The sequence below is a fragment of the Cynocephalus volans genome, chromosome 6 (genome assembly GCF_027409185.1).
Source record: "Cynocephalus volans isolate mCynVol1 chromosome 6, mCynVol1.pri, whole genome shotgun sequence".
Taxonomy (NCBI): domain Eukaryota; kingdom Metazoa; phylum Chordata; class Mammalia; order Dermoptera; family Cynocephalidae; genus Cynocephalus; species Cynocephalus volans.
The window spans coordinates 76,153,895-76,181,314 of NC_084465.1; the positions used below are offsets into that span (position 1 = coordinate 76,153,895).

At 36.6% G+C, this 27,420-nt stretch overlaps 1 protein-coding gene across 1 annotated transcript in view; it reads left to right on the plus strand.

Moving 5' to 3' along the window:
* The window catches only part of LOC134380944 (uncharacterized), a 31,739-nt gene extending 10,787 nt beyond the window's left edge, over positions 1-20,952 (plus strand). Inside the window, 5 exon segments of the mRNA XM_063101054.1 lie at positions 15,940-16,056; positions 16,058-16,396; positions 18,335-18,419; positions 20,128-20,270; positions 20,830-20,952. Of these exon segments, the coding sequence (XP_062957124.1) occupies positions 15,940-16,056; positions 16,058-16,396; positions 18,335-18,419; positions 20,128-20,270; positions 20,830-20,952 (807 nt within the window).
* Positions 20,953-27,420: the final 6,468 nt, after the last annotated feature.

Sequence of the window (27,420 nt, forward strand, 5' to 3'; positions counted from 1 at the left end):
AAAGACAATCCATAGTCATGGATTGGAAGAAGTAACGTTGTGAAAATGTCCATACTACCCAAAGTGATCTACAGATTCAATGCAATTCCCATCAAAATATCAATGACATTCTTCACAGAAATAGAAAAAACAATCCTAGCATTCATATGGAACAATGAAAGATCTTGAATAGCCAAAGCAATCTTGAGCAAAATAAATAAATAAATAAAGCTGGAGGCATAACACTATCTGACTTCAAATAATACTACAAAGCTATAGTAACCAAAGCTCCATAGTACTGGCATAAAAACAGACACATGGACCAGTGGAACAGAATAGCGAACCCAGAAATCAATTCACATGCTCACAGTCGACTGATCTTTGTTTAAGACATCAAGACACACATTGTGGAAAAGACTGCCTTTTTAATAAATGGTGCTAGGAAACCTGAATATCCATGTGTAGAATGAATCTAGACCCTTACATTTTACCATATACTAAAATCTACTCAAAATCGTTTAAAAACTTAAATATAAGACCTGAAACTATGAAACTCCTAGAAGAAAACACAGAGGAAATACTTCAGGATGTAGGACTGGGCAAAGATTTTATGAATAAGACCTCAAAAGTACAGGCAACAAAATAAAATATAAAGAAATATTAGTATATCAAACTAATGAGCTTCTGAATAGTAAAGGAAACAATCAACAGAGTGAAAAGACAACCTACAGAATGGAAGAAAATATTTACAAACTATGCATCCAACAAGAGATTAATATCCAGAGTATACAAGAAACTCAAAGAACTTAACAGCTAAAAACCAAAAAAAAAAAAAAAATCAATTTTAAAATGGGCAAAGGAGCTGAATAGGCATTTCTCAAAAGAAGACATATAAATGGCCAACAAGTATATGAAAATATGCTCAACATCACTAATCATCATAGAAATGCAGATCAAAACCACATCAAGATATCATCTAACCTCAGTTAGACTGGCCATTATCAAAAAGATAAAGAATAACAAACGCTGGCAAAGATTTGGAGGAAGGGGAACTCTTCTACACTGTTGGTGGGGCTGTAAGTTAGTAGTCATTATGGAAAACAGTATGGAGTTTCCTCAAACAACTACAGATAAAACTACCATATGACTCAGCAATCTCAAGGAATGGAAATCATCATGTTGAAGGGATACCTTCACTCTCATGTTTATCACAAATCTATTTACAATAGCTGAGAGTTGGAACCAACCCAAATGTCCATGACAGATGACTGGATAAGGAAAATGTGGTGTATATACACAATGGAATACTACTCAGCCATGAAAAAGAATGAAATTCTGCCATTCAGAGCAGCATGGATGAGCTTGCAGAAAAATTTTGTTAAGTGAAACAAGCCAGGTACAGAAAGAGAAATACCACAAGCCCTCACTCACAAGTGAGAGCTAATAAAGAGAGATAAAGAGAGAGGGAGAGAGAGAGGGAGGGAGGGAGGGAGGGGGAGAGAGAGAGAGAGAGAAGGAGAAGGAAGGAAGGAAGGGAGGAAGGGAGGGAGGGAGGGAGGGAGGGAGGGAGGGAGGAAGGAAGGAAGAAGGAAGGAAGGGAGGGAGGGAGGGAAAGAAAAGGAATCAATACTACATCAAACTATTGAACTTTCTGAAGGAGAGGACAGAACTGTGTTTACTAGACATGGGAAATGGAGAGGAGAGGGGTTTAGTGAAAAATTGGTTAATGGACACAAGGAATCATTAAGTTTTGTAGTAATGAGCATGCTAATTATCCTGATCTGATCATCACTCATTGTACACAAGTGTTGATTTTCAACTCTGTACCTCACAAATATGTAATTAATTTCTAGTTTTAATCCATTGTGGTCTGAGAAGATACATGGGATAATTCCAATTTTTTTGAATTTATTGAGACTTGATTTGTGACTTAATATGTGATCTATCCTGGAGAATGATCCATGTGCTGATGAGAAAAATGAATATTCTGAGGTTGTTGGGTGGAATGTTCTGTAGATATCTGCCAATTCCAATTGGTCTAGAGTCTTGTTTAGATCTTGTGTTTCTCTACTGATTCTTTGCCTAGATGATCTGTCTAATATTGACAGTGGGGTGTTCAGGTCCCCTGCTATTATGGTATTAGTGTCTATTGCCAGCCAAGAATACTCTACCCTGCAAGGCTATCCTTCCGAAATGAGGGGCAAATAGTATATTTCTCAGACAAACAAAAACTGCGGGAGTTCACTACCACACGACCACCCTTACAAGAAATCCTCAAGGGAGTACTGGGTTTGGTTCCTGAAAAATAACTACCACTGCCATAAAAACCCAAGAAAAACCTAAACCCGCTAGTATAATAAAAATGGCATTCAAGAAGAGAAAACAAGCTAACAAAAGCACTATCTACAACCTAAGGAACCAACAAACACAAAAAACAAACAGTAAATCACAAATATGTATAATCAATTATGTTTCAATTTTAAAAATTAGACTTCCAGTGTCTTGAACTATTCTTATTCTCCCAGTTTATAATCCTCTTGTTATCAATTTCTTCCCAGCTGTACTTCCTGGAGAAACACTTCACAATCTCACTAACTAACATCATTAACTTCCATGTCTTTTCATTGCAACAGATCACAAAACCCTGACTGTGAGTAATTCCATTCATGTACTTTCTCTGTTCATATAGCTGGATTTCTGTGCCCTGTAGTAGATAGAAAGTCACAATTTTGGTCAAGGCTGAGCCTTTAGTGCTCTTCAGGAATTTAAAAATACATTTCTACAGAAATGTGACTAAAATAACATATTCTCTTTCTAGCTCAATATCTTCCACTAGATTATTGTACATATAAAACCAGTTTATGATCTGAAGATTATTCGGTTAAAATAAAATGAGTGAAGAGAATTAATTACATAGTTCATATGCTAAATGACATGCATCAATCTCTTAAATATAAATAGATATGACAAGAGTAATAAAAATAACAAATATGGAACTCTTTTCTCTGGAAGAGTCTAGGAAGGATAACAGCAATCTTCAAACTCCCACCCACATTTTATTGAACATTTTTTGCAAAATTTAAGTAAACTGAATTAGATAACAGCTATGGCTTTATTCTTTCTATTTCTCAGAAAAAGTTTGTCTTAAGTGTACGATTTAGTGTTTTTTAGTATATTCACAATCTTCTGCAACCACCACTGCTATCTAATTCCAGAACATGTACATCACTTCAAACAGAAACCTTGTACCTGTTAGGAGTCAATCCCAATTCCCTATTCCACACATCCTCTGACGAACACTAATCCACTTTCTTTCTATGGATCTTTTGTGTCTGGCCTTTTTCACTTAATGTTTTTGAGGTTTACCCATGTTGTAGCATGTATAGTACTTTATTACTTTTAATGGCTGAATAATATTCCATTCTACAAATATACCGTATTTTATGTATTCATCTGGACAACTGGGTTGTTTCTTTTTGACTAATATGAATAATGCTTAATGAATATTTATGTACAAATTCTTGTGTGAACATATGTTTTCAATTCTCTTGGCTATATGCCTAGGAATTAAATTGTTGGGCAATGTGGCAACCCTGTGTTTAACTTTTTAAGGAACAGCTAAATTGTTTTCCACAGCTCTAGAACTGTTTTACATTTCCCACCAGCAATGTACAAGGGTCCCAATTTCTCCAAATCTTGCCAATACTTGTTATTTTCTGTTTTTTAAAAAATTATTATATCCATCCTACTGGGCTGAAGTGGTATTTCATTGTATTTTGATTTGTACTTGTCTAACAACTATGTAAGTTGACCATCATTTTATATGCTCATTGGCCTTTGATACATCTCTAGAGAAATTGCTATTCAAATGTGTGCTCACTTAAAAATTTTATTGTTTATTTTTGTGTTATTGATTTGTAAGAGTTCTTTATGTATTCTGGGTAATAAATGTTTATTTGAAAATATTTCCCCCCCAAAAAAGTGGATTTTCTTTTCACTTTCTTTATAGTGTTCTTTGAAGCACAGAAGTTTTTAATTGTAATGAAGTTCAATTTATCTATTTTTTTCTTCTTTTATTTGTGCTTTTGGTATTATATTTAAGAAATCATCACCTAATCCAAGATCATGAATATTTATACCTATGTTTCCTTAAATAAGCTTTAAAGTGTTAGCTCTTACTTTTAAGTTCTTGATTCATTATGAATTAATTTTTTTAAATGATGTGAAATAGAGGTCCAAATTCCTTTTTTTCGATGTGGATATCCAGTTACCTCAGCACCATTTGTTGAAGAAACTGTTATTTGAATGGTCCTGGAGCCTTTGTTCAAAATCAACTGTACAAGTATGCATTTATTTCTGGACGGTCTATTCTATTCTATTAACCTGTATGTCTATCCTTATGCTAGTATCAAATTGTTTTGATTTATGTAGCTTTGTAGTAAATTTGGAAATCAGGAAGTCTCCAACTTTGTTCTTTTTTCAAGACTGTTTTGGTTATTCTGGGTTTCTTGTATTTCTGTGTAAATATTAGGATCAGTTTGTCAATTCCTGCCCCCCGCCCAAAAAAAAGTTGGAATTTTGGCAAGGATTGCACTGAATCTGTAGATATCAATTTGGCGAGTCTTGGCATCTTAACAATATTGTCTTCCAACTCATGAATGTCTTTCCATTTATTTAAATTTTCATTAATTTCTTTCAGCGACGTTTTAAAGTTTTTAGTGTACAAGTCTTACAGTCTCCTGGTTAAAATCTTTCCTGGGTATTTTATTCTTTTTGATGCTATGCTATTTTAAGTGAAATTATTAATTTTATTTCTGGATTGTTCATAGCTTATATGTAGAAATACAACAGACTTTTTATGTTTATTTTATATCATGCAGCTTTGCTGAAGTTGTTTATTAGCTCTAATAGTTTGTGTTTGTTTTGTTATTGGTGGACTCCTTAGGGGTCATGTGCTAATAGGATGCTTTTTATTTCATTCTTGTCTAATTTGCCTGGCTAGAATTTCTAGTACAGTGTTGAATAGTACTGACGAGAGCAGGCATTCACGTCTTGTTCCTGATGTTAGACACTGCCTTTTGTCCTCCAGTTTTCCAACGAGATATCTGCTGTTAAGTCTTATTGAGGATTCCTTGTCACTTGCTGTTTTCAAGATTCTCTCTTTGTCTTTGGTTATCAATAATTTGAGTTTAATGTTTCTTGGTATGGGTCTCTTTTAGTGCATTCTACTTGAGGCTTGTCAAAAATCTTGGCTGTATAAACTAATGTTTTCATCAGTTATGAGACGTTTTTGGCTATTACTTCTTCATATATTCTTTCTACCCTTTTCTCTCTCCTCTTCTTTGAGTCCTATTATGCACATGTTGGTGTGCTTGATGGTATCCCACAGGCCTCTCAGTGTTTTCTTTCATTCTTTCTTTCTTTTTTCATTCCTCAGAATGGATAATCTCAATTCACCTGTCTTTAAATTTACTGATTCTTTATTTCATCTACTCAGATCTGCTGTTCAGCCGCTCCAGTAAATTTCGTATTTCATTTATTATATTTTTCAACTCCAGAATTTATACTTTTTCACTTGCTATCATTTCTATCTCTAGATTGATGTTCTCTCTTTGGTGAGACATTACCTTCCTTTAGTTCCTTAGATATGACTTCCTTTAGCTCTTCGAACATATTTAAAATACTTTATTTGAAGACTTTTTCTAGTGTTCCCAATGTCTGGTCTTCCTAAGAACAGTTTCTGTTTACTGCTTTTTTCCCCCTTGTGTATGTGACACACTGTCTTGCTTTATTGCATGCCTTATAATTATTTGTTGAAAACTGGACATTATGAATATATTAAGACAACTCTAGAAATCACATTCCCCCCCTAGGGTTTGTGGTTATTGATGCTTATTATAGCAGTTACTGTTTGGTGACTTTTTAAAATTAGTTTTATAAAGTATGTATTGTCACATGTGGCCACTGAAGTCTCTGTTCTGTTAGCTTAATGGTCAGCTAATTATTGGACAGAGATTTCTTAAATGCCTGGAAATAAAAAAATCTCCCAGTATTTGCAGAGCTCTGTGTGTGTTGTGGCGAGCCTTCAACCCTTATAGAAGTAGCTGACAACTCTGCCTTAGCTTTCACTTTCTGTTTATGCAGATCTTCAAAGGCCAGTAGGTTTCTAGGAATACATTCCAGCTTTTCAAATCTCTTATTCCGCAAAGTATTTCATTCCTCAACCTCTTCTCTCAAGCTCTTGGTTAGTTTGTTATTTTCCCTAGTTGTCTTCCATTGCCTCTGGAAGCAGCGACTAAAACATTTGTTTGTAAATATTAAAAGAGCAGCTTCAGCACTGTATGAATTAGAGAAGATTAAGTCAAACTTTTTGAGTGGGTCTTTCAGGGAGCCACCAAATAGATCAGATAAGGAGAATTCTTTGAAAAGAGGTCAGTTCCACTCCTTCTGCCATGTAAGGCTATTATTTCCAAATCTATTGCTGAACTAAGGTGTGGTGAATAGCATTTGGATAAGTTCAAATGCCACAAAGGTCATTGTTCTGACCAAGATTCAGACTTTTAAAAAATAAGTTTTCCCTAGTTTCTGCAAGCTTTTTGCTACTTTTTAGAGTTCTGAAAAAAATTGATTCAGACTGTATTTGTCAGTTTTTATTTTTTTATTGCTTTTTTGGAGGGGTGGACTTGTGGAGTTTTTATACTCCCTTTTTTCTCTAATACTTAATTCTTACTTTCCTTCAAATTGCTTGCATTATTGCATCAAAAATCCCTACCATTTTAATGCTTGTGACAAGAGTATCAGTGCATGCTATTGTTATATCCAACAGATCATTTTTATGTCCTCATCCTTGCTGCCCACTGACATTAGTATTGCTGATCACACATCCTTTCTGTAAATACTCTTCCTTATGTTTCACAGATATCTCTCTGTTTGGGTGATCCTTTTATCACTCCCCATGACACTTCATTCTCCATCAGTTCTTTAAAACCAAATTTTTTCAAGATTCTACACATTTGTTTCTTTTCTATAAACTGGAAAATTTTACCCAAACTCATTAGTTCAACTAACACTGACATGTAAATGACATTCAAAAATATATCTCCAATCCAGAATTCTCTATCCAGCTGTGATAGACTAGATTATTGTTCAACAAATATTCACACAAATACACACAGACACACACACACACACACAAACTACCTTTATGTAAGGAATATACTTATGTCCAATTGATGTTAGACTTCATTAGTCGACTTGCTCTGTTCAATGAGATATAAGCAAAAGTAATAAGATGTCAATTCCAAGCTTAAGCCTTAAAAAGTCCTAGATGGTTCTACTCATACTTTTGAATATATCTGACCTTTCTCATAAGAACAATGTGATTCAGGTAGCTACCACCTCTCCAACCTGAGCACCACAATTGGACACTTAGGAAAGAGTTACCAGAGCCGACCCATAAATGTGTGAGTTTGAGTATGAAGGTTTTTATTTGAAACCATTGAGTTTGGGAGTAGTTTGTTATACAGTATTTTCACAGCAAAGCCGACTAAGCCACAGAGCCTATACTTCCACTTTGTATGAAGGACATACATTTTGTTGAAATCTACTCATTATTATCGCCTTTTTCCATAAACCATTTCTCCTCCTGTATTTCTCATCTTGGGTAAGAAACTTTGCGTTATATTTTATTCAAAATCCAGGAGATTAGATTTGTTAAAAATCTCTTCAGGATGTCCTTCTTTTCTCACCTGCATAACTGCATCTTTATTTAGGTTTTTGTCATCTCTCATTTAGATTGTTGCAATGGTTTTCCTTCCTTAACTTCCATTTTTTTTTATTGTGAGCCCATTCTCCATATTGCTACTACACATCTTCCTAAAGTACAGATAACACATTATTTTCCTGTTTAAAATTATTCATTTGGGTTTTTCAAGATGGCGGCGGCTGCGGCGGCTGGCACGGAGTAGCTGAGGTGGAAAAGGTGGCCACTGGGCCTCAGGCAGCCGGGAAACTTGTGGACCTTCCTCTCGCCATCTCTTAAGGGAGGACTGCTGCTGCTGGCCGGTCGTGGGGGGTGACTGCCACTTTACCCCCGGCAGGAAAGGCTGCCTCATTTACAGGCAACAGCTTTGAAGTGTGGAGCAGGAAAAGAACTGTTTCTTAGCTGCAAAAGCGAGTCTCGAAACAGGGAACGCGGCACAAGGGCTGCTGTGGATGCAGACGGGATCCCGGAGGCCGGGGCCGTGCTGAAGGCGGCCAGCTGCCCTATTCAGGATTCGAGGTTTCAGGCTGGCATTAAAGAAGATTCCTGGGAGCGCCCAAGCCGTGCCGCGACTGAACAGCCCGAGGCGGCAGCAGCCGAGAACTGGGAAAGGCGGCAAACCAGAGACAGAGCGAGCACCCGACCTGGCACAGCACTGTGAGTGATCCCTGGCACAGCTCTGTTCGGGGGGTGGATGCCCACGCGGCTCCCACCTGCACCACCAGGCCACTCACCGCCCCGGTGCTGCCTCCATTTTCCCAGGTGCGGGCAGCTCCGCCCTGCTCCGCCATCACTGAGCCCTCCCACTTGCTTGGCCTGGCGCGGGGCTTTCCGGAGCCTGCAGACCGGCCTCCGATCCCACTATCTCCACGGTTCTCTGGCGGGGCTGGTGGCGTGGGGCGTCCCCGGCCAGTCTCGGGAGGGCAAGGAAGTACGGGCAGGCCGACTGTCACTCCACCACACCCGGGACTCCGGCCCCAGGTAAACTCCCTGTTACTGGGAGGCAGATACCATCTCTGCGGCCACCAGTTTGGAAAAAAGCCTAACGAATTTCTGGTTGGGAATAGTGTGGTAGGAGAGTTCCCAGGTCCACTTGAACCTGCCGGAGAGCTGGCTGCAGGTGGGCACTAGACTCGGTTTATACTGGGGGGATACAAAGGTGAACAAGACCCGAGAAAGATCTACCTAGTGCTACAAAGGTACCCAGAGAGACCAGTCGTCTGTGCCTAGCAGAAACCTGGTAGACTTCCTGGGCGAGGCGGTGCCGAGCAGGGTCTTGAAGGCCCAGCTGATAGACGAGGGGTGCAGAAGACACGCCCCAGCCCAGCACAGTGAGCACAGAGTGGGGAGATGTGCGGCCAGGGAGGCGGAGACTCGACAGAAACCACACACCCGGTGGGGTAGCCACTGCACGATCGAACAGCCTGGGCCAGAGCGCACGGAACAGGGAGAAGTCCTGCACAGGAAGTGAAAGCTCAACAGAGATCACACACCCTGTGGTACGTGATCCACCAGCCCAGCAGAGTCCAAGCTGACCAGAAAGGTGACTCCCCGGAGAAGCCCAAGACCCGAGGCAACCACACACACAAGGCACTAGAGGCCAACTGAGCAGTCACGGAGGGAGCCATACGAAATTGGCAACCACAGCAACATCCTAGTTAGTCATTAGTCTCAAACCGGTGGACTGTGAAACCCCCTGCAACAATGAATAAACACCAAAAAAAAGATACCAGAAATACAAAAAATCAAGAAAGTACACCACCAAAAGTTAATAAATCTCAAACTCTAGATCCTATAGAACAAGAAGCCCTCGAAATAACTGATAAGGAATTTCGAGTGATAATTGTAAGGAAACTGAATGAGATACAAGAAAACTCAGCTAGACATCATGATGAAATGAGGAAAAGTATACAGGATCTGAAAGAGGAAATGTACAAGGAAATCAATGTCCTGAAAAAAAATGTAGCAGAACTTGCTGAACTGAAGAAGTTATTCAATGAAATAAAAAACACAACGGAGAGTTTAACCAGCAGGCTTGTCGAAGTTGAAGAGAGAACCTCTGAACTTGAAGATGGGCTGTTTGAAATAACACAAGCAGACAAAAAGAAAGAAAAAAGAATGAAGGACATTGAAGAAAATCTGAGAGAGATATCAGACAACCATAAGCGATCAAATATCCGACTCATGGGTATCCCAGAAGGGGAGGAAAATGGAGATTCCATTGAAAACATATTCAACAAAATAGTGGCAGAAAACTTCCCAGGTATAGGAAAAATCACAGATCTTCAGATCCAGGAAGCTCAACGATCTCCAAATGTATTCAACCCAAAAAGACCTTCTCCAAGACATGTCATAGTCAAATTGGCAAAACTCAGAGATAAAGAGAGAATCTTAAAAGCTGCAAGAGAGAAGCGTCAAATCACCTATAAGGGAGCCCCAATCAGGTTAACATCAGACTTTTCATCACAAACCCTAAAAGCTAGAAAGGAATGGGATGATATTTTCAAAATACTAAAAGACAAAGATTGCCAGCCAAGAATACTCTACCCTGCAAGGCTATCCTTCCGAAATGAGGGGCAAATAGTATATTTCTCAGACAAACAAAAACTGCGGGAGTTCACTACCACACGACCACCCTTACAAGAAATCCTCAAGGGAGTACTGGGTTTGGTTCCTGAAAAATAACTACCACTGCCATAAAAACCCAAGAAAAACCTAAACCCGCTAGTATAATAAAAATGGCATTCATGAAGAGAAAACAAGCTAACAAAAGCACTGTCTACAACCTAAGGAACCAACAAACACAGAAAACAAACAGTAAATCAGAAAGCAAGGAACAAAAGACACCTAAGACAACGAAACAACCAATAAAATGCTAGGAATAAATCAACACCTTTCAATAACAACTCTTAATGTAAAAGGCTTAAATTCCCCAATCAAAAGACACAGACTGGCTGACTGGATCAAAAAGCAGGACCCAACTATATGCTGCCTACAAGAGACCCACCTCACCCATAAAGATTCACACAGACTAAGAGTGAAAGGATGGAAAAAGATTTACCATGCAAACAGAAAAGAAAAACGAGCTGGAGTAGCTATTCTTATATCTGACAAAATAGACTTTAAACTAAAAACCATAAAAAGAGACAATGAGAGACACTACTTAATGATAAAAGGACTGATCCATCAAGAAGACATAACAATCATAAATATGTATGCACCCAATGTTGGAGCAGCCAGATTTATAAAACAAACTCTATTAGAGCTAAAGAAGGAAATAGACACTAATACCATAATAGCAGGGGACCTGAACACCCCACTGTCAATATTAGACAGATCATCTAGGCAAAGAATCAGTAGAGAAACACAAGATCTAAACAAGACTCTAGACCAATTGGAATTGGCAGATATCTACAGAACATTCCACCCAACAACCTCAGAATATTCATTTTTCTCATCAGCACATGGATCATTCTCCAGGATAGATCACATGTTAGGTCACAAATCAAGTCTCAATAAATTCAAAAAAATTGGAATTATCCCATGTATCTTCTCAGACCACAATGGATTAAAACTAGAAATTAATAACAAACGAAACTCTGGAAACTATACAAACACATGGAAATTAAACAGCATTCTACTTAATGACATATGGGTCCAAGAAGAAATCAAGCAGGAAATCAAAAAATTTATTGAAACTAATGAAAACAATGATACATCATACCAAAACCTGTGGGATACTGCAAAAGCAGTATTGAGGGGAAAATTTATTGCATTAAACGCTCACTTCAGAAGAATAGAAAGATGGCAAGTGAACAACCTAACACTTCACCTTAAAGAACTAGAAAAACAAGAACAATCCAAACCTAAAGTTAGCAGACGGAAAGAAATCATTAAGATCAGAGCAGAACTGAATAAAATTGAAAACCAAAAAACAATTCAAAAGATCAACGAATCAAAAAGTTGGTTTTTTGAAAAGATAAATAAAATTGACAAACCATTAGCATGGCTAACAAAAAAAAGAAGAGAGAAGACTCAAATAACAAAAATTAGAAATGAAAAAGGCGATATTACAACTGATTCATCTGAAATACAAGGAATCATTCGAGACTACTATAAACAACTATACGCCAACAAATTTGAAAATCTGGAGGAAATGGATAAATTTCTGGACACACACAAGCTCCCAAAACTGAACCGTGAAGACGTAGAAAATTTGAACAGACCAATAACAATAAAGGAGATTGAAGCTGTTATCAGAAGGCTCCCAACTAAGAAAAGCCCAGGACCAGATGGATTCACAGCAGAATTTTACCAAACATTCAAAGAGGAATTGACACCGATTCTTTACAAACTATTCCAAAAGATTGAAACGGACGCAAATCTCCCAAACTCATTCTATGAAGCAAACATCATCCTGATACCAAAACCAGGTAAAGATATAACCAAAAAAGAAAACTACAGGCCAATATCCTTGATGAATATAGATGCAAAAATCCTCACTAAAATACTAGCAAACAGAATACAGCAACACATACGTAAAATTATTCATCACGATCAAGTGGGATTCATCCCAGGGATGCAAGGATGGTTCAACATATGCAAATCAATAAATGTGAAAAACCATATTAATAAACTCAAACACAAGGACCATATGATCATATCTATAGATGCTGAGAAAGCATTTGATAAAGTTCAGCACTCATTCATGACAAAGACCCTCTATAAGTTAGGTATAGAGGGAAAGTATCTCAACATAATTAAAGCCATATATGCCAAACCCACAGCCAATATCATCCTGAATGGGGAAAAGCTGAAAGCTTTTCCTTTAAGAACAGGAACTAGACAAGGATGCCCACTCTCACCACTCCTATTAAACATAGTGTTGGAAGTACTAGCCAGAGCAATCAGAGAAGAGAAGGAAATAAAGGGCATCCAGATTGGAAAAGATGAAGTTAAACTGTCCCTGTTTGCAGATGACATGATCCTATATATCGAAGAGCCTAAAACCTCTACAAAAAAACTGTTGGAATTGATAAATGATTTCAGCACAGTAGCAGGATACAAAATCAACACACAAAAATCAGTAGCATTTCTTTTCTCCAATAGTGAACATGCAGAACGAGAAATCAAGAAAGCCTGCCCATTTACAATAGCCACCAAAAAAATAAAATACTTAGGAATTGAGTTAACCAAGGAGGTGAAAAATCTCTATAATGAGAACTACAAACCACTGCTGAGAGAAATTAGAGAGGATACAAGAAGATGGAAAGATATCCCATGCTCTTGGATTGGAAGAATCAACATAGTGAAAATGTCCATACTACCCAAAGTGATATACAAATTCAATGCAATCCCCATCAAAATTCCAAAGACATTTTTCTCAGAAATGGAAAAAACTATCCAGACATTTATATGGAACAATAAAAGACCATGCATAGCCAAAGCAATGCTGAGCAAAAAAAAATAAAGCTGGAGGCATAACACTACCTGACTTTAAGCTATACTACAAAGCTATAATAACCAAAACAGTATGGTACTGGCATAAAAACAGACACACTGACCAATGGAATAGAATAGAGAATCCAGAAATCAACCCACACACTTACTGTCAGCTGATCTTTGACAAAGGCACCAAGCCTATTCACTGGGGAAGGGACTGCCTCTTCAGCAAATGGTGCTGGGATAACTGGATATCCATATGCAGGAGAATGAAACTAGATCCATACCTCTCGCCGTATACTAAAATCAACTCAAAATGGATTAAGGATTTAAATATACATCCTGAAACAATAAAACTTCTTCAAGAAAACATAGGAGAAACACTTCAGGAAATAGGACTGGGCACAGACTTCATGAATACGACCCCAAAAGCATGGGCAACCAAAGGAAAAATAAACAAATGGGATTATATCAAACTAAAAAGCTTCTGCACAGCAAAAGAAACAATTAACAGAGTTAAAAGACAACCAACAGAATGGGAGAAAATATTTGCAAGATATATATCTGACAAAGGATTAATATCCAGAATATATAAGGAACTCAAACAACTGTACAAGAAGAAAACAAGCAACCCAATTAAAAAATGGGCAGAAGAGCTAAATAGGCATTTCTCTAAGGAAGATATCCAAATGGCTAACAGACATATGAAAAAATGCTCAACATCACTCTGCATCCGGGAAATGCAAATCAAAACCACATTGAGATACCATCTAACTCCAGTTAGGATGGCTAAAATCCAAAAGACTGTGAACGATAAATGCTGGCGAGGCTGCGGAGAAAAAGGAACTCTCATACATTGTTGGTGGGACTGCAAAATGGTGCAGCCTCTATGGAAAATGGTATGGAGGTTCCTCAAACAATTGCAGATAGATCTACCATACGACCCAGCTATCCCACTGTTGGGAATATACCCAGAGGAATGGAAATCATCAAGTCGAAGGTATACCTGTTCCCCAATGTTCATCGCAGCACTCTTTACAATAGCCAAGAGTTGGAACCAGCCCAAATGCCCATCATCAGATGAGTGGATACGGAAAATGTGGTACATCTACACAATGGAATACTACTCAGCTATAAAAACGAATGAAATACTGCCATTTGCAACAACATGGATGGACCTTGAGAGAATTATATTAAGTGAAACAAGTCAGGCACAGAAAGAGAAATACCACATGTTCTCACTTATTGGTGGGAGCTAAAAATTAATATATAAATTCACACACACACACACACACACACACACAGAAAAACCGGGGGGGGGGGGAAGAAGATATAACAACCACAATTATTTGAAGTTGATACGACAAGCAAACAGAAAGGACATTGTTGGGGGGGAGGGGGGAGGGAGGTTTTGGTGATGGGGAGGAATAATCAGCCACAATGTATATCGACAAAATAAAATTTAAAAAAAAATAATAATAAAAAAATAAATAAATAAAATAAATAAATAAAATTATTCATTTGTTTCTTATTGCCTCTAATACAAATTTAAAACTCCTTAGTGTGACGTAAAGACCTTTGCTAATATAACCCCAACTGACCTCTCTAACTTTCTCTATCCTATCATTTTCACTACCTCCCCACATACACATGCTATGCTCCTGCTACACTGTGTTTCTTGCTTTTCTCTCAAAATGGCATAGTCATTTAAAAAATGAAAATATGTATATTGGTATTTGGAAAATTATTTATTATTTTATTCTGTAAAATATTGATTATCAATGTTTAAAAGTCGACATTTTCAATATATGTGCAAAGTAGTTTCCCTACATTCACAATTTTAGCTTATTGAATAGTAGCATTTTGAATTTTAAAGACCTTCTATTTTGATGTTATTAAGAAACAACACAAAATTCTAGCTAGCACAAGATGAGGAAATTCATTCCACCTCAAGTCCTTATTTGCCAGGAACCAGCATTGTTACACTACTTTAACTCTACTAAATATATTATAAGTAGTAATTATTCTTTTTTCCAAGGAGATTTCAAATTTATAGGCATCATACAGTAACATATTGACAAAGTCATTAAATCCTGCAAGTGTGCCAAAAATTTCCTTGTTGCTGGTTAGCTGGTCAGCAAAAACCAAATCCACAGTTCTTATCCACAGGTTCCAGTAGCAGTAGCTAGAATGTACTTGAGATGGTTTAGGCAGCATAGATATCCTAGAAGTAGTTTATGACAAATTTGACATACTTTCTGTGTCTTGATGAAGTGTTATGTCCTTCCTTTACCACCTGGAATGTTTCCTCTTATTCTTCAAGATCAGTCCAAATGTCAACTTTTCTTTTGACATCACTTCTGTGGTCCTGATAGAGCTAGCTGACCACACTCCTTGCCTCTCTGAACACTATTGTAATATCTATCACAAAACATAGGATTTATTTTTCTTTTTGTGTCTGTCTCTTTAAGTAGCCTCTCAGTTACTTAAGGACATGCATTTTAAGTCAATCATCTTTGAATTCCTGGCCCCTCGCACAGTGACTGCTGTGAAAAAGTTGCTGAATAAATACTTGCAGCAGCGACACCTCTTTCCTTCCCCTCCACACACACTCTGTCATTTCTAAGCTTTGTTTTTTTGTTTTTGTTTTTTTTTTGCTTCATAAATCTTTCAAAGATTACCTAGGCCTGTAGAGTAAACATTGAATACACCATTGCTACAGTGACAAATTTCACCAATTTCCATGTCTATTGCAGATTCCTCCATGTGAAAACGCACTCCACATAATGTACCATGAGTCTCAGAGACACACGAGAGACAGAGATGTTGCAGAGAGGCTGCAGTGTCCCTCACAACAAGACCTCAACTCCAAGTAGAAAAAAAACCAGTCTGCAACCTCCGAAACCTAAAACGAACGTTAACCTATGGGAAATTAAACCTCCTGACTTCAGTTACAAGCTGTATACATCTTTGAGATTTCCAGAAAAACCATCAAGGACCATCAAGGAAGAATCAAGGAGGAAAACAAGCAATTTTTCAGAAATAATGTTTCACTTGCCCAGCATCAGGAATCCTCCCAAGAAGGCCGTATCTCCCAAGTTTATAACTACATTTCCATGTCTGGATTCGCATAAAGCAAAGTTAATGTTTGTGAAGAGTGGAAAATATCCCAGGGGTGTATACCTCAATCCAAAACCCCATGACTTTCGACAGGTACAAAAGAGCATTTGATTCTAAACAAAACAGATAAGGGGAGAAAATACATTATTTTTTATTCATTTCTTAAATTGTGTAACTATTATACAAGCAAAACAAGGTATGTGTATAATGCTACATCCTTGTTTCTCATGGAACAATACAAATCAGATTCATCAGTAAATGACAGAAGAAATGAGTAAGACCTCAGTTATTGTTTCTAATGGGGTTTTATCTGCCAGGAGATGTGGCCAGCTCTGGGACGGGCTTTCTTAGGCTTGGGGAGAACAGTTTGGATAAGTTGTGACTAGAGATCAGATATCAGTTGTCAGGAGCTTACAATCTAGTAGTAATGAAATAAGTTCATGGAACAAATAAATGAATGAATGAAAATTGCCAAAAAGGGATATTCTATTACTTGAATGAGTCTTTCTGGTGATTAATAATTTAAATAGTACATAGACAAAAGTAAGATTTATAATTTAAAAGGGTGGCGGGGAATATGGAGTTGAAAATGAGGTCAAAATATAATCAATAAAATAAGAATAGATTATGTATTTAGGTCTATAATTCAGCACATAAATATGACTCTTGCTAGGCAAAAAACAATAGGACTGATAGTACAAAAAAAGCAAGGAAAAAGAATAATTTTTTTCCAATAGGAAAATATAGTGTAGCGGTTAAGAGCATGATTTCTGGGGTCAGATTATTCCTGTTCTCTTCCTTTCTAATAACTTTAGACAAGTTCCTAAGTTTCTTTCTTATGTATAACATGGGATAACATTGTTATATATTTTATGTGGTTATTTTAAGTATTGAAGGAGATAATATATGCAAAGTACTTGGAACAGGGCCTGGAATATTGAGGCATTCAATGAATGTTAATTGTTTATGAGCTCTTAGGATAAAAGTTAGGGAACTCAGGCAGCCACAGTCAATAACTTTCTTTATTTATTAGGGCATCTAAATACTTCTATTTGTAGTAAATAAAGTATGTTACCTTTTAGAGTTGACCAAAAGAGGGACGTCAACTAAATATTAAATGTTATTGGCTTATTTAAATATTTCACTATTACAGGTAGAATTACAAGACTTGGGTAAGTAAAGTTCAAGAAATGGGGGTCATTTTTATTTTTGTTGAATGAATTTTTTGTTTCTATAAGAGGGAGTTGGAGGCAAGGTGATATAAATTGTGCAACCACCAGATGTCAGGATTGTTACAAATTAAACCTCAACTGAAGGATTTTGAAACTAACTTGGCCTCCTACCATATTTGTTAAATAGTGAAAAATCTTATAGTCTTCTTTGAACTTTTAATACTTTTCTATATGCTCGTGGCAGGAGCTAAGTCACTCGTTAAGTGTTCTTTGTGTTCCCTGGTATTCTTCTGTTTGGTGCCTCATTGACTTAGCTTTTGAATAGACATTTGTGATGATTTACCTGATAAAGTTCTGCAGTGTACAAACTCTATTTAAGTTCAAATTGGTTCATTGAAATCATTTCTGAAAACCTACTTTGTTTTACAGTTTACTAAAAATAAGCAATAGTTACCCCATCCCAGGCTGTCAAATTCTTTAGCTTTGTTCAATATTTACGCTATGTCCCTGAAATAAGTTCATTTCCAGATAAATAAATAAAATGTCTCTGTGCATGTAAAATTAAGTTGCCAAATTTTGAATAGATTTCCTTAATTTCATACTGTTTAAGATACTATTTCTGATCTATTCACACAAAGATAATTGAAGTACTCTTCTTCACCATAAAATGAATTGATTTTACAATATTTGAATCATAGATTATCTTTCAAATTTTCATATACAAGTTTTAAATGCTACAACAAAATCTTGAAAATTGCACTTTGTCAGTGAAACATTTAGTATTGGGAAAATCAAATTCCAATTATGATAAGAAATAGTATTTATTAGTAATAGTTCAATCTTCTCTTTGTGTATCTAGTACCAACCTGATTTACCAAACTTTGTGACAACTCATGAAAGGGACCCTTTTGGATTAAAATTTAAGTCACAACTCTTAAATACAGGTAAGTGCTTATCATAAAGTTATGAATATTGCAAACAATGAAATTTCTGCATTATATATTAACAGGAATACTTGCAAAGGCATATAACTAAAAGTGGTTTTGTTTTGTTTTGTTGGGGTTTTTTTACTTATCATCTTTAATAATATGGTAAAATTTTTAAATGCCCTTTTAATTAATTGCAATAATCCATTTATTTTGCTACCCACAACTTTTAATACATTAATGAAGATTGAGTTTGTAATTCAATGGGTTGTGTATAGAGAACAAAGTGTCATAATTAAGAGAATAGACTTTGAAGCCAAGCTGTGCATCTTGCCTTCGCTGCTCCAAATTACATAAACTGCCTATTTCTTGGTTTCCCCATCTGTTAATGGAGATGACAATAACTGAATCTACATCATAGAATTATTGTGAGCATTAAATTTGCTAATACCATATGTAAAACATTTAGTTAATAATGTATTGTAAAGCACATGGCAAATACACACACACAAATGCTGTTATTATTATTATGCCGTTTGTGTAGTGTTTATATAGAGTTAATTTGTCTTATGCAACATTTCTTATTTTGGACAAGGGTAAATAATACATACATGCTATATTTACATATTATAACTATACATCAATTAAAACCATAAGATGTTAACAGTGGTTGAATTTTATTTCCTTGTTTTCAAAATGAGAAGCAAATAATATTATAATTGTAAAATTAAGATAATTTATTTACAAATAATGTATACATTGTAGCATGGGTTATATTTATAAAAGTCTTTTCTACATATGTAATTAAAATAGAACAAGTCAGCTTTCTCTGTTTGTGCTATGTAAAACTCACTATGAAAGAAAATGCCAAGGATTACTTTATAAGGCTCAGCCGCTGCCCTCGAGAATCTCCTAAGTAAAATATAAAGTAGAATGTAAAACGTGCCATCAAAGTCACGAAACTGTATTGAGGAGACACTTTAGAAAGAGGCTTCCAGGAAAATAAAAGGTGGGATTGGAACTGAGGTTTGAAGAAAGACAAAATTAAATCCAGCATAAGTGGTGGAAAGCATAATGGGTTTTCTCTAGATTTTTTTCTTTACTTTTATAGCAGTTTTAGTTTTACAGAAAAATTGATCAGGAAATACAGACAGTTCCCAGACCCTCCGCACAAACACATACAGGTTTCTCCTATTATTGACGTTTAAATTAGTGTGGTACGTTTGTTACAATTGTAAATCAATTTCATGTTAGGTTTCCCTCTTTGTATTGTACAGTTCTGTGGGTTTTGCCAAATGCATAACATCATGTATTCACCATTACAGAGTAGTTTTGCTGCCCTAAAAATCCTCTATACTCTACCTATTCAACCCTCTTATCTTAGACCCTTCCCCCACTCCCTAAAACCCTGGAAACCACTGATTTTTCTTTCCATTGCCTCAAACATTTATTATTTATTTGCATTGGAAACATTCAAAATCTTCTCTTCTAGCTAATTGAAACTACAATAAATTGTTTTTAGTTATAGTCATCCTACAGTGCTATAGAACACTAAACATTATTCCTCTGTCTAGTTGTACCTTTGGATTTAGATTTGCACTTATAGATTGTCTAACAATGTATCAAACCTGGGTCCTGATTGCCAAAAATGATACTATATCCAGGAAACATCACAAATAAAGACACATATCATTGCTAAGTTTCTCATTTGTCTTCATACGTCTAGTACATGGGAGTCAGTTCCTGAAAGATGATAAACAGAAGAACACTGCGGAAAGATTTATCACCTACAAGCCTCGTGAATGCACCTGGGATTCCAAACTAATTTTAGCAAAAGCCCCATGGCCTATTAAATCTGCTTCTTACACTGTGAGTTTGACTCTTTCACTAGAGCTGTTGGGAAATGTCTCTAGCACTATTGTCCATGATTGCTTTAGTGCAGAACTTTTTAATGTGTTGAAATGTATATAGTAAAAGACATCCCTGTCTTTAAATGTAACACATGTAGATCTCTACTTTTTCTTGAAATGCAATTAATGGATTATCTAGAATTTTGGATTTTCTTATTATAAAGATGGTATGCGTGAATTGAGGCCTGGATATTGTGAGGGATTTTTTCCAAATTTCCTCCCACCTGATTGGGAGCCCAAGAGTAGTTTAGTGAATCGCCGTCAAGTAAGAAGGCCTAACAAAAAGACGCTGTGATACACTCATAAAAAAATGTTGAGAACACATACTTTTACCATTCTACCCTAGTCAAATAAGGCTTCTTTGAAAGCTCTGCATGTCTAAGCAGAACAAGATGTGAATTTGGCATACAGCTAAGCATTTAAAGCAAAGATTACTAAATAACAATTTTAAAAAAATAAACAATTAAAGTTAATATATGTTTGCTTTTACTAACTTCCTTTGTACCATCTTCTTTCAGAGACACAGAAGACGGCGTGATGTGTACAGTGCATTTATGGATCGTGTGGAAGAAAAGTTTATGAAGACATGCAAGAGCAGGTGGGCTAAAAATTTAGGATTTGTTGTTGAATACTTACACTAACTCTTTAGAATAACTACTCAGTTTCTGTTTTTTTAAAAATATACTCTATCCTATAAACACTCTACCATCATAGGAACTATAATTTGTGTGCTGCTCAATCATTTTAAGTGAAGCCTAAAAGAATCTGGTCCCTTGAGGGGCTGGGTAGGTTTAGAGAAACCTTGAGGCTGCTTCTTTAGTTCAGCATGTCAAAACACCATTTTGGGGGGTATCATTTTCTGAGCCTCAATGGTGTTAATCATGAAAATCAACTTCATAAAGAACTCATGAAAATCAACAAGAAATAGGCAAGCAATCCAATAGAAAAGAGCAGGAATTTTGCACAAGAGGATACCTAAGTGACAGAACATATGAAAATGTGCTAAACATCATAAGTAATCAGGGAAATGCAATCAAATACACAATGGACAACTACTGCACACCCACCACATTAGCTAAAATGAAAAGGATAAGCAAGATAAAGCTTTGGCAAAGGTGTGGAATATTTATACACTGCTTGAAGAAATGTAAATAGGGACAACTGCTTTGGAAAATTATTTTGCAATATATTCTAAAGTCGAATGTGTATGTATAACTTATGACACAAAATTCCATTCTAAGTATATTTAACCAAGACGTATATATGGTATACATATATGCATTAAAAGATATGTACAGAAATGTTTATACGAAAATTATTTGTGATAACCTTCAAACTAGAGACAAGCCCAGGCCAATAAATAGCAGAATGAGTAAATAAAGTGTGATATATTTACACAATGGATTATTATACAAGAACAAATAAACCAAACTGTTGCTATATGCAGCAACATGGATGAGTCTCAAAAACATACTATTGAGGTTTTGTTGGGTTTTTTTGAAGGCAGATGTACTGTACATTGTATTATTTCATTTCTATAGAGGAAAATACCTGTCCTTGTATACGATGTCAGGAAGTTGGCTTCCTTTGATATGAAGGGAAGGAGTACAATGAGAATCTTCTTGGTCCTGCGAATGTAATATTTCCTGACCAGAGTGGTGGTTACCTAGATGCATGGACTTTGTGATACTTCATACAAATATTTATTTAATATCTGGGCTCTATTCTGCATATATGTAAAACCTTAATAAAAAGTTTTTAAATTGAAAGATTTTTGTGATTGATTTAAATTTCAGGGGAAAAAAAAAGGAAAAGAAAGAAAGAAACCCTCATCCATTCTAAATTAACATTTTAATCTCACATCCAATTCAAAACTTTTTTTGCTTTCTGCAACAAGGTCTGCCCTGTGGCTCAGGGATTTACAGTGGGGAAGGGAACATTGTCTCTTGTTTTTCTCTTTCTGCACCTTCTCCCCATCACACTCCATTACTTCTTGGTCTGCCTTTTATCTCCAAGGTTTTGGTACCCAGAAGAGAAATGGGAGGAACAGAGGCAAAAATCTCAGGTAAGAAAGACTGCTGTGATCAGCTATTGACATCCTGTGTGTGGCAGGTGTCCAAACAGTGACTGGCTTGAGGAGCACATTGGTGTGTATTCTTTTCTGTCCTGGACAGAGACCTCATTCTGCACAGTCCTTTGAGGAGGAATAACCTCCAGCCACCCATTCTCAGTCCCTGCCTCAGCCCACTGCTTCTTACAGGTATGATCTGCGTCCCTTGCAGGCAGCCTTTTTGGTGGGATTACCCATGAGATGGTTGGAGCCCAGCTATCTCATTAATCCACTTTGTTCACAGGACACTCATGCAGCTCACCGAATGATGAGAGTACAGACGGCCTCCTATTTTTCTTTCTCCCTTCACTGACATCATGAGCCACCCATTTTTTCATCTCTAACCGGGAAAGAGGCACATTCTCTGTGAACAAATGCACACCCTTAAAACCTTCTGGGGACATATATGTAACCACCCCTCCACCCCTTCCGTACCATCTTGTGCCGAAGGACACCTCTGGTGGCCTCTTCATTTTCTGAAGTTAAGCAAGCATCCATTCAGAGCATGCCTGCTGGTTTTATTCTCTTATATGCACCCCCAATATTTCTAAATGATAATCGTCAGCATCCATGAACTGGCTTTTCAGGAATCGCACTTTTCCCCTTATTCAGAGGAATCAGAATGGGTATTCTACAGGGCTTTCCCCCAAGGAAAATGGTGACTACTTCAGAGTTTCAACTGTTTACTTAATTTGGATGCAATAGAGGGGAAGAGTAAAAGGTCTGGCCCATTCAACTTTTAGAAAGCTCTATAGGGTTATAGCTTCTAGCAGCTTCTCTAAAGAATATAAGAATACCTGCTACTTCTCTATGGAGCATAAGAGTACCTATCTCCTGTGCCAGCTTTGGGGCTTCGACCTGTTTCAAGACAACAGGAAGCACCCCATTTCTACAACCTCTTAACACTTAAATCTTTTGATCAAGGGAGCTTCTAGCTCCCCTCACCTGAGAGAGAAGCCTCACTGTAACACGTCTGTGCTCTCTTGATTCTGCTGATGCTGATAGAGAAGATGTATAACTGTGTGAGACAGGATGTATTTAGGAGTCTGTAGTTTTTGCATCCTTTAATTGGCTCTTACACATCAAACTCAGCAGTGTGCAGTTGCTTTTATAGGCATAACCACTCAATTCTCTCCAGACCATGCAATGTTGAGTTAGGTGTCATTATTATTATTATTCCCATTATCATCATTGTTATTATAATTTTATAAATTAGGAAACTAAAGTCCTCTTTAGGAATTTAATGTTAACAGCACTTAGTCAGGATGGCACTCCAAAACACACACATTGTACTGTAGCACTAAACTGCATGTGCGCACATTCTGATAGGTAATGGAAAATAACTTTGTTTGGCTGACACAGTGTAGTTCTCATTTCATATCAAAATTGTAGTTGTGCTCTACTATTTTTTTTTTTTATCATACCTGTATGAGCTTGGTTTTAGATATCTCTATAGTGAGAGAAGAGGATTGAGATGATGTTATCTAGCATTTGCAATCAAGTTTCTGGTCCCAAGAGTGACTGTCAGGTAAGCCACGCCCTTTATAGAAGTTGATGCAGCAAGTAACATTCCCCCATTTCTCTTTTGTTCCTTTAGATAGCTGATGGACAGAGACAACATAGGACTTTCTGAAATCTCCTCTGAATGTTCATTTTCTGTGCAATCCCTAATGAGAGCATCGATGAATTTTGGCAACGTTCTAGATTCCAGGGAAATCTGCAATGTCCCAGAGGCACAAGAAAGTTCTAAAACATAAATGTTTTTAAACTAAAGTTACATAATTTGAAATTCCCTTGCTACAAAATGGACGAGAATACTGTCATCAGGCTTTTAATTTAGTTTGTGAAATTCAGATCTTGCAACAATGAGTGGAAATGCTGATAAAAGTTGTGCTTTCTATTAATACGCAAAGTAAAAGAAATGCTCTAGTTCTCAGATTAAGCTAAGAAGAGGCAGATAAACAAGAATAATGCTGTTAAACTTGACCACCAAGCCTCTCTAAGGCAGGCGCTGCAAATTTTATCTGTTTGTATCTTTCATAGAAACAAGAACACGCTGAATAGAGCATATATTCTCTTAAAGATGACTATTATGCCACGTGTGTGGGGGAGTAATAGTCAGAAAAGGTAAAAACTTTTACTTAAAAAAATAGAGAACAATGTAGAAGCAAAGTTGCAGAGTTTAAGCAAAATATCCCGGTGGGATATTACCCAAAGACAAAAAATAGGTAAGTTTAGTTTCTGGCACAGAGAAGTCGTTCTGAGGCTTAAGTTATTCACAGAAATAAATTTTATTTCAGAAATCTTAGGATGCCAGATGCTTTGTGATAGTGTTTATTTCTCAAAAAAAAAAAAATTAGGAGTTATACTTACGAGCCTCATGTTTTTATATAGAAGGTGGCATGGGCTAAAACAATCAAATTTTACTTGGTATGTTTATGGCATATTGAAATCAAAACCTCAGTCTTTATTTTTCAGTTTTTTCCCAGTACATTTTTAGTTAGCTGATCTGAAACACTCAAGTGTATTGAAAAAGAGAAGATCTCCAAGTAACACAAACAATAAATGTCCTTCCTAAAGATAATCAGGCTTGCAGAATTAATAGTTCGGTTGCAGGGGGACTCTTTTTTCACATATTGAAAAGATTTTCTTAAATTTTGTTTAAAAACCTTGAGGAAAAGAAAACAAGTGATTTGAAATTTCTTCTTTGTTTCTGATCAAAATTAGATAATTAACATTTTACACAGGAAAAGGGGCGGGGGTTGTACTGAATGTCACTGCCAGTTTTATCAAATGGATTACCCTATCTCCTTTCCAATTTCCAAAGAAAGCAAGTTGAAATAAAGTCAAATAGGTATTTAATAGCTCTGTTTACATAAGTAGTATTAAGTGAAAAGATGAGGCAGTGAATTATATCATTTCCCAAAGGATATTCTTCATAATTCAAGTTCCCTGGAATTTTAGTAGGTGACCCATGAAAAGAAATGTATTCTTTAGAAAAACAAATGCAGCAAATGCTGGACTAAATATATTAGAGAGATGAATTTACTCAGGATGTGCGAGTAGAGAGGTCTGAATGCCACAGGACTTAGTCCTTGGCCTCATTTTTTCCTACTATACACACTGCCTTGGTAATCTCATCCATTGCTATCGCTTTAAATGTCCTCTTCATGCCTAAGACTTCTTAATATATATATACCTTGCCCTGGTGTCTCTCCTAAACTCCAGACTCTTAGACTCTTATCTACGACAACCTACTTGGCATCTCCTCATGATATCTAATAGTCCCCTCAAACTCACCATACCCAAAATTGAACCCTGACATTATTCCCCAATCCTCCCAAGTCTTGCTCATCTCACTAAATAGCAGTCTGTTTCTCCATTTGCTCAATAAGATGGAGTCATCCTCATCTCCCTTCCTTATGTCACACCCTATGAGCTGTTACGTCATGAACTCAACTACTTTTCACCACCTCTAGTAAATAAACTCGTCCAAATTCCCATCATCTCTTGCCTGAATTATTGCAGTAGCTTCCTATCTGGAGGTCCCCTGGAGGGCCACGCCCACCTCAGCCTCAACACAACAGCAGAACTGTTTGACCTTTTTCAAATGCAATTCCTATCATGTTATTCCTCTGCTCAAAACCCTCCTCTATCTTTACATCTTTGGTCAAAGTACGTCCAAAGTCCTAGGTGGTTATTTGCTATCTGGTCCTGATTTTTTCTCTGTGCTCTTCTCTAACGACTCTCCTTCAGTCACTGGGGTTCTCCTATGAACAGAGAAAATTCACAAAGGCAGGATATTTGTCACGGTGTTCACTGTTGGGTCCCAGTGCCAAGTAGAATAGCTGGTGCATAGTAGCAGATGCTCTTTAAATAATTGTTCAGTGAATGACTTCACTGGAATAGTGTGAGAGCTGAATACAGCGTAGATGACCTAATTATTGATTCCCACTTCTGGGAGTCCATGAAGATCAAAGTCATTCATTGGCAGTTAAAGAGAACTTTGATTTCTAAAGTTAATGAGAACTAACTTTGATTTCTAAATTAATACTTCTGTGGAATAGCATACACTTCCACTGCTTTGCATTTGTCAGGAATGTCAGAATTTTAAGATTCTTGTTTATCGTACATGAAATGAAAATACCATTCCGTGAGGTAAGAAATGAAACTTTTAGGGAAAATGCTTGCACCTAAGTTATTGGTAAGTCTAAGTCCTTTCATTAGAGGCACACAATTATCAGCTTAACTTTAAGACTTGCTGAGAACATTAATGATTAACTGCTCAAAGCAGCATGAGAGAAATGGTCTACATTAACATAAAACTCTATGATATCTGTGTTCACATTCACATACTTTCAGACAACAGCCATGCTAGAAACTTTTGGTTCTATTTATTTGTGTATTATTTGTGAATTGTAAGTTACAAGATGACTTTCAGAACTATATTCAATTACGTCAGAGCTAAATTTTAAGAAAAATATCTTGCAGTTAGTTTACAGAAGATGGGTGGTAAAAGCTATGCTGATTCAAAGATATTTATGATATAAAAATCCTTATGGATTTTGCTCTATCAAAATAAAATTTTCAGAAAGTTAAAGAAAAGGCTTTCTTTCATGTATGTTATTAGTTGAAAATAAAATCTTCTTAACTGTATCTATTAAATCACTAGAGTGAAGACATGGCAAAGGTTTACTCTTTAGTGAAGAAGATGACAAAGCTGATTAAAAGACGATTTCGGAATTCTGGGTATTTATATCCATGTTTAGAAAATCTATTAATGAGATTCCTAGGTTACTTACAAAATTGTTTATCCTTCTGGACAATAAAATAATAACCTGTGGGATTATTTTTTCCATCAGAGAGAGATCATTTGCATCCCTGCTGGAACTAGATCTACCACGTAACATGTAACTTCACAGGGTCTGGGCCTCAGTTAAGAGGAAATAGTGAGTCATGCATTCCTCAAAACCAACCAATAGAAATATGATTTGATCTA